Source organism: Rhincodon typus, chromosome 5 (genome assembly GCF_021869965.1).
Source record: "Rhincodon typus isolate 14 chromosome 5, sRhiTyp1.1, whole genome shotgun sequence".
NCBI classification, from domain to species: Eukaryota; Metazoa; Chordata; class Chondrichthyes; order Orectolobiformes; family Rhincodontidae; genus Rhincodon; species Rhincodon typus.
The window spans coordinates 63,606,307-63,618,629 of NC_063336.1; the positions used below are offsets into that span (position 1 = coordinate 63,606,307).

The 12,323-nt window shown below is 41.2% G+C and overlaps 1 protein-coding gene across 1 annotated transcript in view; it reads left to right on the forward strand.

Moving 5' to 3' along the window:
* The window catches only part of LOC109933514, a 60,823-nt gene extending 60,542 nt beyond the window's left edge, over positions 1–281 (forward strand). The window contains exon 8 of the mRNA XM_048597044.1: positions 259–281. Coding sequence (XP_048453001.1) covers positions 259–281 — 23 coding nt within the window. The remainder of the gene's footprint in view (positions 1–258) is intronic.
* Positions 282–12,323: the final 12,042 nt, after the last annotated feature.

Genomic DNA, 12,323 nt, shown 5'->3' on the forward strand with positions numbered 1-12,323 from the left:
CCCCCCCCCCTTTCCTTCCTGCCGCCCCCCGCCTTTCCCTCTCTTCTTCCTTCCCCTCCCCCCACCCCCCATTCCCTCCCTTTCAAGAATTCTGCACATTACCAACGTTTTCATACATTATGGCAGTGATTACACACTAACTACATTTAATTTGCTTTTAAATGGTTTAGCACATCTTGAAGTTATTTCAAATTTGAAAAGTTCGATTCTACAGAACAAGTGTTTACCTTTAAATTTATTTATTGTTTCTTTCCACAGCCATTTTAACTCTTGTGCGTTAATAAAATGCTTTCTGTGGAATCTACTTAAATAGCTCGTTATTTGCTTAATCATGCATGTGCTAGGGACAGGTAATACCTTCAATTGTCCAACAAAAGTACTTCTCTTAATTCTGTGTTGCAAATAAAATGCAACAATTGCATTACAACATCCATAACGTTGTTATAAATGTACTGGTTCTATCACAAGGGAGGTTGGGCTGAAACCGTCGCATTTGAGAGTAAAATAACCTCATTCAGACTTTGTTGTGTTATGAACTAAGCAGGAAGTTGCACTGTTGCTGGCAATGGATTCATTTGGCAGCGCACAGCTCAGCACCATTACTCTTGGGCCATTGTACTGCACAATGTTTTCCTTGTAGAATGAAGGTGAATAGAGTTTGGCAGGCTGATCTAATAAATATATAACAGCAGTCTACTGTCGAGGGGAAGGGAGCTGTGCCTGAAGCATTTTGTTAGTCCAATCTTTTCATTTTTAAGAATGGTCTTAAGATAAGATGGGATGGTGAAAAGCTGCTGAGGATTATTAATTTTAGGTTATAGTACAGCCTCAATACAGCTGCTGATGGTGGAGCCAAGGAAGAATGGTGGTGCTGAACAGCCAGTTTGAGATGATTGGTGGGGATTGTGCTGATTAAGATGTTACAGAGGCAGGAAAGGGCAAAGCCTTGAATAAATTTCAATCAGTAGCATAAATTAATTTGAGGTGCTGGAAGATTATAGATGTTAATGTATGTTAACAAGTTAGTTATTATTCCAGCGGGACAATAAGGCAAAGTTACAGCGATCATGGGGGATTTCAATATGCAGGTAGACTGGGAAAATCAGGTTGGTAGTGGATTGCAAGAAAAGGAATTTGTGGAATGTCTACGAGATAGCTTTTTGGAGCAGCTTGTGGTGGATCCTACTAGGGAACAGGCAATACTGGATTTAAAAACAAAGCTGCTGGAAAAGCTCAGTAGGTCTGGCGGCATCTGTGGAGGAGGAAACAGGGTTAACGTTTCGGGTCCGGTGATCCTTCCTCATAACTGGATTTAATGTTGTATAACGAGGCAGACTTGATAAGGGAGCTAAAGGTGAAGGAACCCTTAGGAGTCAGTGACCATAATATGATCGAATTTACTCTGCAATTCGAGAGGGAAAAGGTAGAATCAGGGGTAACGGTATTACAGCTGAATAAAGTCAATTACAGTGACATGAGGGAGGAGCTGATCAGAATTGACTGGGAGAGGAGCCTAGTCGGAAAGACAGTGGAACAGCAATGGCAGGAGTTTCAGGGAGTAATTCAGGAGACACAGCAAAAATTCATCCCTAGGAAAAAGAACCGTGATACAGGGAGGATGAGGCAACCATGGCTGACTAGGGAAGTCAGGGATAGCATAAAAGCAAAAGAGAAAGCATATAATGTGGCGAAGGGCAGTGGGAAACCAGAGGATTGGGAAGCTTACAAAGACCAGCAGAGGGCAACAAAGAAAGAAAGAAATAAGGAGAGAGAAGATTAAATATGAGGGTAAGCTAGCCAGTAATATAAAGGAGGACTGTAAGGGTTTCTTTAGCTATGTAAAGCGCAGGAGTGGAATTTGGACCACTGGAAAATGACACTGGAGAAGTAGTAATGGGGAACAAAGAAATGGCGGAGGAACTGAATAATTACTTTGCGTCACGCTTCACAGTGGAAGACACGAGTAATATCCCAAAAATTCAAGAGAGTTGAGGGCAGAGTACGGTAGCCTCACCAAGGTGAAGGTGCTAGTAAAACTGATTGGCCTGAAGGTGGATAAATCACCTGGACCAGATGGACTACACCCTAAAGTCCTTAAGGAGGTAGTTGAAGAGATAGTGGAGGCGTTAGTGGTAGTCTTTCAGGAATCGTTAGAGTCAAGGAGTGTCCCAGAAGACTGAAAAATCGCTAACATGACACCCCTGTTGAAAAAGGGAATAAGGCAAAAGATGGAAAGTTACAGGCTGATTAGCCTAACCTTGATCGTGGGTAAGATTTTAGAGTCCATTGTGAAGGATGAGATTTCTGAATACTTGGAAGTGCATGGTAACATAGGGCAAAGTTAGCATGGCTTCATTTGTCATGCCTGACAAATCTGTTAGAATTCTTTTGAGGAAGTAAAGGGCAGATTAGACCAAGGAGAGCCAATGGATGTTATCTACCTGGACTTCAAGAAGGCCTCTGACAAGGTGCTGCACAGGAGGCTGCTGAGTAAGATAAGGGCCCATGGTGTTAGAGGCAAGGTACTAGCATGGATAGAGGATTGGCTGTCTGGCAGAAAGCAGAGAGTGGGGTTAAAAGGGTCTTTCTCAGGATGGCAGCTGGTGACAAGTGGTGTTCCACAGGGGTCCGTGTTGGGACCACAACTTTTCACTTTATACATTAGTGATCTAGATGAAGGAACTGAGGGCATTCTGGCTAAGTTTGCAGATGATACAAAGATAGGTAGAGGGACAGTTAGTATTGCGGAGGCGGGGAAGCTGCAGAAGGAGTTGGACAGGTTAAGAGAGTGGGCAAAGAAGTGGCAGATGGAATACAACGTGGAAAGTGAGGTCATGCACTTGATAGGATGAATAGAGGCATGGTCTATATTCTAAATGGGGAGAAAATTCAGAAGTCTGAAATGCAGAGACTTCGAAGTTCTAGTCCAGGATTCTCTCAAGGTAAACTTGCAGGTTGAGTCAGTAGTTAGGAAGGCAAATGTAATTTTAGCATTTATTTTGAGAGGACTTGAATATAAAAGCAGGGATGTACTTCTGAGGCTCTGTATGTGTCTGGTCAGGCTATGTTTGGAGTATTGTGCGCAGTTTGGGCTCCATACCTAAGGAACGCTGTACTGGCCCTGGAGCGGGTTCAGAGGAGGTTGACAAGAATGATCCCAGGAATGAAAAGTTTAACATATGAGGAGCGTTTGAGGACTCTGGGTCTATACCCAGTGGAGTTCAGAAGGATGAGGGGGGTTCTAATTGAAATTTACAGAATACTGAATGGCCTGAACAGAGTGAATGTTGAGAAGATATTTCCATTGGTAGAGACGAGGACCTGAGGGCACAGCCTTAGAGTAAAGGCCTTTTAGAATGGAGATAAGAAGAAACCTCTTCAGTCAGAGAGTGGTGAATCTGTGGAATTCACTGCCACAGAAGGCTGTGGAGGCAGGTCATTGAGTATATCTAAGATGGAGATAGATAGATAGGTTCTTGATTGTCAAGGGGATCAAGAGTTATGGGGAGAAAGTAGGAGAATGGTGTTGAGAAACTTATCAGCCAAGATTGATGGGCTGAATGGCCTAATTTCTGCTCCTATGTCTTATGGTCTTATAAGCCCTAATCTAATTGACTGGTAGATATCATTTCATGGGAGTGTGTGTAAACAGCTGGAATTTAGAACAATGAAAGTGTGTAAATGCATCATTTGAAATGATGATGGTCTTTGTATTAATATAATTTTGTCATACAGTAAGCAGAGGCAATAAAATTATTGTATAAAGATAATAAATAAACAATCAAATAGAGTGAAGTCCCTTTTATTCAGATTTCCCACACAACCAGCAGTTGAGAGGTGTAGATTTCCTCATGCTGGATGCTGACTGTTACTCTCTGTCCTTTTCATCACACCTCACTGGTGGTACTTATGAGTGGTCTGGGCTGCAACTGGCACATTCATCTAATGTGAGCCGGATACCGGGCTGTTTATTGTAATTAAATAACGAAGCATTTTATTGCCTGTCCCTAGTTGCACTTGAGAAGGTGGTGGTGAGTTGCCTTTTTGAACCACTGGGGAGTCAGGAGGTGAGTTACTTGCTGCAGAACTCCTAGCCTCTAATCTGCTCTGGTAGCCACTGTATGGGTTGTAGTTGAAGAATATGGGAACTTCTAGATACCAGTGCGATCTCGGAAAAACATGCCTATGGTAAGTGCTTGTAACTTCAGCTCAGAATCATTGGCCTGGGGACTGGGTTACAGACACCGCACTACCTCGGGGAAGGGAAATTTACCTGGACACTTTGTTTGAGGAGATGATCCTAGCCCCTAGGATGAGAGAGTCACAACCCTTGACATCAATGCTGAGTGTGACATCAAGGAGCCTAGAAAAATTGTAATCCGTAGGCATCAGGGCAAACCCCCCTGGTTGGAGTCACACCTGGCACTTGGGAAGATGTTTGTCATTGTTAGAGTCAGTCACCTCAGCTCCAGGACATTTCTGCGGATGTTCCTCAGGGTGGTATCATAGGACCAGCCACCTTCAGCTGCATCATCAGTGACTTTCTCTCCGTCATAAGTGGGAATGTTCGTTGAGGATTGCACAATGTTCAGCACCATTTGCAACTCCTGACAGACTGAAGCAGTCCATGTTCAAATGCAACAAGATCTGGACAATGTCCAGGATTGGGCTGACAATTGGCAAGTAACATTCACCACACAATCGCCAGGATATGATCATTTCCAATAAGACACAATCTAACTATTACCCCTTGACATTCAATAGTGTTACAATCTCTGAATTCTCCCACTATCAACAAATCCAGATAAAAGGGACTTCACTCATCCTGGGGTTACCATTGACCAGAAATTCAACTGGACTTGCTAAATACATAAGGTGGCTACCGGAGGAGGTTAGAGACTAGGAATACTGCGGCAAATAACTCACCTCCTGACTCCCCAGCGCTTCAAGAAGGCAGCTCACCACCACCTTCTCAAGTGCAACTAGGTGCAGCTAATAAAATACTGGCCAGCCAGCAATGCCTGCATCCTGTAAATTAATAAAAAACATGTTTTTTGTGATTTGGAAAGTGGTCAGTGACAGGGGGGTAGAAATGCAAGTGAGGCTGGTAAGGGGCCTGTAAAGTAACAAAAAGGAATGAATTGTTAGCACAGATAGAGATTAATCTTTGTGACCTGATTTGCATTACAAAGACACGTTCGAAAGATGAGAAAGCTGGGCTCAAATATTACATGAAATTTGACAAATTAGAATCCTGGGAAGTTTGGATAAGATGGGATAGCACTGTTAATTAAGGATGACATTAGTACAGTAATGATAGATTAATTTAGCTCAAAAGGCCAAGGTGCGGATTCATTTTGGTTGGAGCAAATAAATAGTAAACTTAAGACATGCCTGTGGGAATAGTTTATGGTCCATTAAATAGTAATTGTACTGTATTGCAGCATACAGGAAGCAATAAATTAGGGATGTACAATAATCACAGGTGACTTTGTTTTGCAACAACGTTGGTTGAATCACATTTTCAAAAGCAGCCTGAAAGATGACTTTGTAGAGTCTTTCTGGACAATTTCTTTGAGTGCTATGTTCTAGAACTAAACAGGGAGCAGCTGGAAAGAGGAAGTAGGGAGTCTCAAAAGGACAGAGACAGGTTAAGTGGGCAAAATTTTGGCAGATACATGGGTAAAAGTGATCTTGTCCATTTTGGCAAGAGGAATAGAAAAGCAGTAACTTAAGTGGAGAAAAATTGCAGAACCTGGTGGCACAGAAATATCATGGGTATCCTGATACAAGAAGTGATTAGGGAGGCAAATAGAATGCTGTTGTTTATTGCAAAGGGAATAGCATATCAAAGTCAGGAAGTTTTCCTGGAGCTGTGCATGGTGTTGCTGAGGCCATATGTGGAAAAGTGTACAGTTCTGGTCTCTTAAAAAACGATATGATTTTCAAATAAAGACATTCAGAGAAGGCTCACTCCTGGGATGATGGGCTTATCTTATGAAGTGAGGATGAACAGGTTAGACCGATAATCATTAGAGTTTAGAACAATGAGAGGTAACCTTATTGAAACAGAAGATCTTGAGACAATTTGAGAGGATGGATGCTGGGAGGATGTTTCCTCTTGTGGAGAAAGACTAAAACTAGGGGACATAGTTTAAGGACAAGAGATCTCCTTTTTCAGGCAGCATGGAAGAATTATTTTTCTTGGAGCGTCATCGGGGAATTTCCTTCTGCAGAATATTGTAGATGCTGGACCTTCACATTTTTTCAAGGCTGAGTTCGATACACTTCTATCAATAAACAAGTGGAGGCTTGTACTGTTCAGGCAAAAAAGTGAAGCTGAGACCGTGATCAGATCAGCCTGATCTTGGTTGCAGGTGGAACAGGTTCCAAGGGCAAAATAGCCTACTCCTGTTCCTAAGTCCTTTGTTGCTAAGTACTGTTTTTTTTGCATTCCAGAATGCTTTCCTTAAAACTCTTTATTCACACTATGGTAAATGCACACATTCCCATGCACTCTGGTTTCTGCTTATTTCCAGATCTCTCTGCATAATCATAATCTCTGCATAACATTACATCATTATACTTTTTGCTAATGCAGCATTACGCTGCATCTGACCCAAAGTCTTTATCTCTTTATCCCCACCGATGACGTTCACAAACATATTCCCCTCCAAAGTCTCGGACCTCAGTGGGTTGATGCTCTTGGAACCTTGGCCCATCTCTCTGATGTTGTTTTATTTAATTCTGAGGTCATTAATGCTCTGCACTCTTCCTTTCTTTGCTCTGAATTGTTTTCTTTTCCTGGATGGTGGTTGAGCTCTGTTGTTCCTCTTGCCTTGAGAATAGTTCCATATTCCTGCTGGTTTCGTTTCAATTATATCAGTGTGTTATAATTTATCTCTTATCTGTTTCAACCTAACACAATCTTGCCTACTGATTTTTTCTGTGATCATTCTGTCTCTCTGTTGATCTCTTAGCTATGCTCTCTCCGCAGGTTGTAGCTTTGATAACAATTGTGTTCTGTATCTTGTATTAAAATTTCTAGCCTGCTCGTTTCTTTGATCTTCTTAACACCTTTTCCCTTTTGTGATCATTCTCCTTGAGATTTAGCTGTAGCTACTGCGACAGAGAAGCAAGTTATGTTCTCAATCTCCTACCCATTATCAGTTCTGGTCATACTCTGCAGTGAGTATTTAATAAATTCAAGATAGAAGTCTTTTATTCTTTTTCAATAATATTGTGATTGTATGAGCTACTTATTCGGCTTCTCCACTCAAATGAGGATAGTGGTTTTAACTTGTGGATTGAATAAGGTTGTATTCACATACAAATGTCTTGAAATACTCATTTGTAAACTGTAGACCATTGTCTTGGAATAGAATGTTCAGAGTGTTATGTGTTTCCAAGATTTTCTTGAGTGCTTCTGTCATTTTCCTCAATCCATCTTGAGTAGTAATGTATGCCAGTTAATGAAGAACTTTTATCTTTAACCTATTAAACTACCCTTGATCATTGGTAAAGTGATGGAAGACGCCATTAACTAAAAGGCTGTCAAACAGCACTTGCATAGCAATAACCTGTTCATATGCTCAGTTTGGGTTCATTCAGAGCTATTCAACTACTGGCCTTATTCTAGCCTTTGTTCCAACATGGGAGAAAAAACTGAACTCCAGAGGAGAGGTGGCAGTTTCTGCCCTTGCATCCCTACCATACTAGACTCAACAGGAATCAGGAATGGGGCAGGGGAGATCTCTCCACTGGTGGGTTTCATAACTTACACAAAGGAAGTTTGTTATGATTATTAGAGGTCACAGCTGCTTCACCGATGCACAGTAGCAGCTATATGTGCTGCAGAAATTTATCAAGGTTCCTTCAACTGCACCTTCAAAACCTATGACTACACCATCTAAAAGGGTGAGGGCAGCAGACAAATGGGAACACCAGCACGTGCATGCTCTCCTCCAAGGCACCCATGATCCTAACTTGGAAATATATTTCTGTTCCTTGTTACTGTGTCAAAATCATGGAACTCCCTTAACAACCTTGTGGGTGCACTTGTATAAAATGGACTGCAGCAGTTCAAGAAGGCAGGTCACCACCATCTTCTTAAGGGCTACCAGGGATTAGGCCATAAATGCTGGCCCGACCCATATCCCATGGATGAATTTAAAAAAAAAACATCTTTTGTTCCCTAATTTCTTGTGGTTTTCTTTCTGTAGCCAGTAAATGTTCTGTGACTTCTGATGTGCTAGCTTCAAGCTCTTCTGTGCTGTCTGTTTACTTTCTCTGCAACATTTATTGGTATTCTTGACAGTGTGTTTGCTGTCGTCTGGTACCTCCTCTTTATCTATTCAGTTATTAAGTCATAGCTCAATAGCCTCAAGCTGAGACATTGAATCTTGGTGACATCTTAGGTTTTTTTGTATTCGAAGAGTGATCAATGGTTAAAAATCTGTTTTCAATTTCAAATGTAAGCCTAATACAAAATCCAAAATTTGTTCAAATGTTCATGTTGTTGCCAAATCACTGCATTCTGCTGTTCCAGTTTTTGATCTAGAAGCACAGTAGATTGGTCTATACTTCCTATCCTTCTGCACTTGAAAGATTACACCCTGATCTTGTTGAAGATGCATCAGCTGCCCTTGTGTTAGGTGGATGTCAGTCATTCTGTACTAGGAATTCTATTGAAATCCGAAGTTGTTTGATTTTGTTTATTATTATTGTTGACCCTTTCATAATATCTAACTGGGAGATTCATTTATCTTTGCTAACTTTGAGAAAAACCTTTTCACCTGTGACTTCGGTCACTTTGATTATGTGCCAAAGAAATTTTATTCATCGTTGTGCAAACTCTTAGCTTTTTTTTCTATGTTAGGTTTTTATTTCTGAAATACTTTCATAACTGTTCTAATTCTGTGTTTTGTGGCTCCAAACATTTGTATATCATCCATATTACGTATTAGCCCAACAACGCTTTCTAATGTGTTTGATATTGTTCTTTGAAAAATCTGTGGTGTGGATACTATTCTAAGGGTAATTTATTAAAGTTGTAATGCCCAAAAATATGTTTATAGGTTGTTAACTTTAGGAGTCTTGATTCTGAGGTAATTGCCAGAATCTCCTGTTCAACTCCACTTAGATAAAAAGGATACTCGTAGTTAGTTTTCTTAAACAACATCCACTTGAGGATATTGAATGAATCTCATTTGATTGATTTATTCAGTTGAGTTAGATCTACACAGGTCCTTATTGAATTATTGCTATAACTATTCTGGAACGTCATCTTTTTGGTACTGTTATTGGTGGAATTACTTTTTGCCTAAACATAGATCAATTTCATCTTCAATTTTGTCCAAGAGTGGGTATGGCACTTGGTGTATGCATTGTCCCTGAGGCTAATGTAGTACTTCTTCTGAAAATGTTGCCAGAGCTGTTAACAACCTTGAGAACTGGCTCTTCAAAATTCACTTACTTAGTCTGCATCTGCAGTCTCATTGACCTTGTGAATTAATTTCTGGTTGAAGTACACATTGCTGCTTAATAGAGAACATCTGGATTTTTTAAAAAAAACAAAGTTACTTCAATTTCTCCTCCCTTATACATGAGCTTTGCTATGATTTGATCTTTTGGTCTCCATTATTCTTCCCTAGGTTCCTGTGCTTTCATTGAGGATGATTGCAATTTAATCTTTCTCTAAACTTTTTGAGCCTATCTGATAACACAGACACTGACCAATATAGAGTTTAAACTCTGTGGTCTGCTCATTTACTTCCAATTTAGCATTCTAGTATTCATTCCCAGAACTTTTGATTTCTCCCAGGATTGTTCTTTCCTGGTTTTTGTGGTGTTCAATTTCTTGACCTTGCTTTGGTGTCTCTAACTCAGTTTCACATGGATGCAGTGAACAGACATTATCATTACACATTCTGCTGATGTCTCATTACTCAAGTGTCTTTGTAGTTACTTGTAATATAAATTGTAATATCATAATATGCATTATTATAATACTACTTCCCACCAAACCACGCAGAATCCTGACGTGGGCTTGTATTGCCATTTGTTCACAAACACTAGCTCAAAATCTTGGAATTTCCTCCCTCCCTAATAGCACTGTTGGTATGCCCGTTGGTATGGACTGCATCAATTCAAGAGAGCACCCTACTGCCATGTTCTTAAGAGCAGTTAGGGATGTGTAATAAGCACTGGCTTGGCCAGCAAAACTTACAATGCGTGATCATAGACAAATATTAATAATTCTCTCATTATAATTGTGTCAAAATTCCTACGCCGTTGTAGAGATTTCAAAAAAGAAGGGTGAAAGAAATAAAATAATGGTGCAATTAATGTCAGGATAGAAATTCAGCATGTTTGCATACTTCAGTCCTTTATGAGCTCCATTGAGACCAATAATTTTTTTTAAAAAAATGAATTTCTAGCGACCTGCTTAAAGAAAATTCACCACAAGATTTAAATTTTTAAATCTTACTGTAATGAGCAAAATAAGATATTATTTGGTTGACTGTGGCATCAAGGAACCCTATCAAAACTAGGGTCAATGGAAATTGGGTTGGAGGGGCCACTGCTGTGGTTGGATGCATACCTAGAACAAGGTTGTAAGAACACAGCAGGTCAGGCAGCATCAGAGGAGCAGGAAAGTCGACATTTCGGGTCAGAACCCTTCATCAGAACTGGGGAGGGGGAAGGGAGCTGGGAAATAAATAAAGGGAGGGGTGGGGCTGAGGGAAGGTAGGTGGGATGGTGAAAGGTTCTGCAGGTAAGGGTAGTAGGGATTGGTCAGTGGGAAGGGTGGATACGTGGGGAGGAAGATGGACAGGTTGTGTCAAGCCTAGGAGGCGGGAATGAGAGGGAGGGTTGGACGTGGGATGAGGTTGGGGGTGAGGAAATTTTAAAACTGGAGAATTCTATGTTCAGACCATCGGGCTGTAGGCTCCCGAGGCAGAATATGAGGTGTTGCTCCTCCAGTTTGCATGTGGCATTATTGTGGCACTGGAGGAGGCCCAGGATGGACATTAAAGAATTATAGTGGGAATTAAAATGGTTAACAACCAGCAGGTATCGTAGATTATAGTGCATAGAGCGCAGATCGTCCATGAATCTATAATCAACAACACCTTCTGGTCGCTGACCATTTTGAACCCCACCCCCCTAGTGTGGTAGTTCAAGACCACTACTTTGAAGGTTGATTTAACTGGTTTGTGATGCATAGTGATGCCAACAGCATGGGTTCAATTCCTGCAATAGCTGAGGTTACCGCAAAGGATTATCCTTCTCGAGCTTTCCCCTCACATGAGGCGTGGTGAGCCTCCGGTTAAACCACCACCAATTGTCTCTTTCTTGCTGCAAGATTGCTAGAGTAACTCAGCGCCTCACTCCCCACATCCTGTCCACCTTCTGCGACGCGCAAGCCATCTGTGACGGGATATTCCTACTTGCCGCTCCAAAAACACTTAAGAAGCTTGACACCATAAAGCACAAAGCAGCCTTATTCATTGATTAGTACTACATCCACAAACATCCTTCCACTACCAACATTAAGTAGCAGCAGTGTGTACCATCTACAAGATGCACATCAAAAATTCACCAAGACTCCTTATGCTATAGTTACGGAACCATAACTACAGGAGGTCAAGGGTAGCAGATACATGGGAATGCTACCACCTGTAAGTTTCTCTCCAAACCACTCACCATCCTGACTTGGAAATAGCCGTTCATGATGGTAGTTCACCAACACCTTCTCAAAGGCAATTAGGGATGGGTAACAATGCTGGCCGAGCTAGCGACACTCGCATCCCATGAATGAATACAAATAAAATAGCTTGGGGGGTATGCATCTAATGCTATAACTGTTTAAGGTAAGGTTTTCTTACTTATTTTGTAATGCAGTCCCCACACCACAAGTTATATGTAACACCATGCTGTCAGTCAGCCTATAGTTTTAGAGGAGCCACTCAAGTTACTCTCCTATCCTGTTCTGCTGAGTCATAATGTCTGATATCTGTTTTTTCCATTGTTGTCTGGGAATCCCTGAACTGACTTTGGGCAGCAAAGGTTCCTCTCCTGGCACATAAACGCAAATTTTAATGTTGTTAAATGCGCAACATTCACTTTTCACAAAGAAAATCAGTTCCGATTAGCATTATGCCCTAGCATCAATAGTCTGTGTCTTTGATCTGTAATTCTTCTTTCCTCTGTCCCCTCTCCCTCCATCTCTTTACACCCTCCTTCCTTTCCCTCCTCCTCTCTAGCTAATCCGCTGCTTTCCCCCACCCACTTGCTCCTTCTGTCTCTACCCTCTTGCT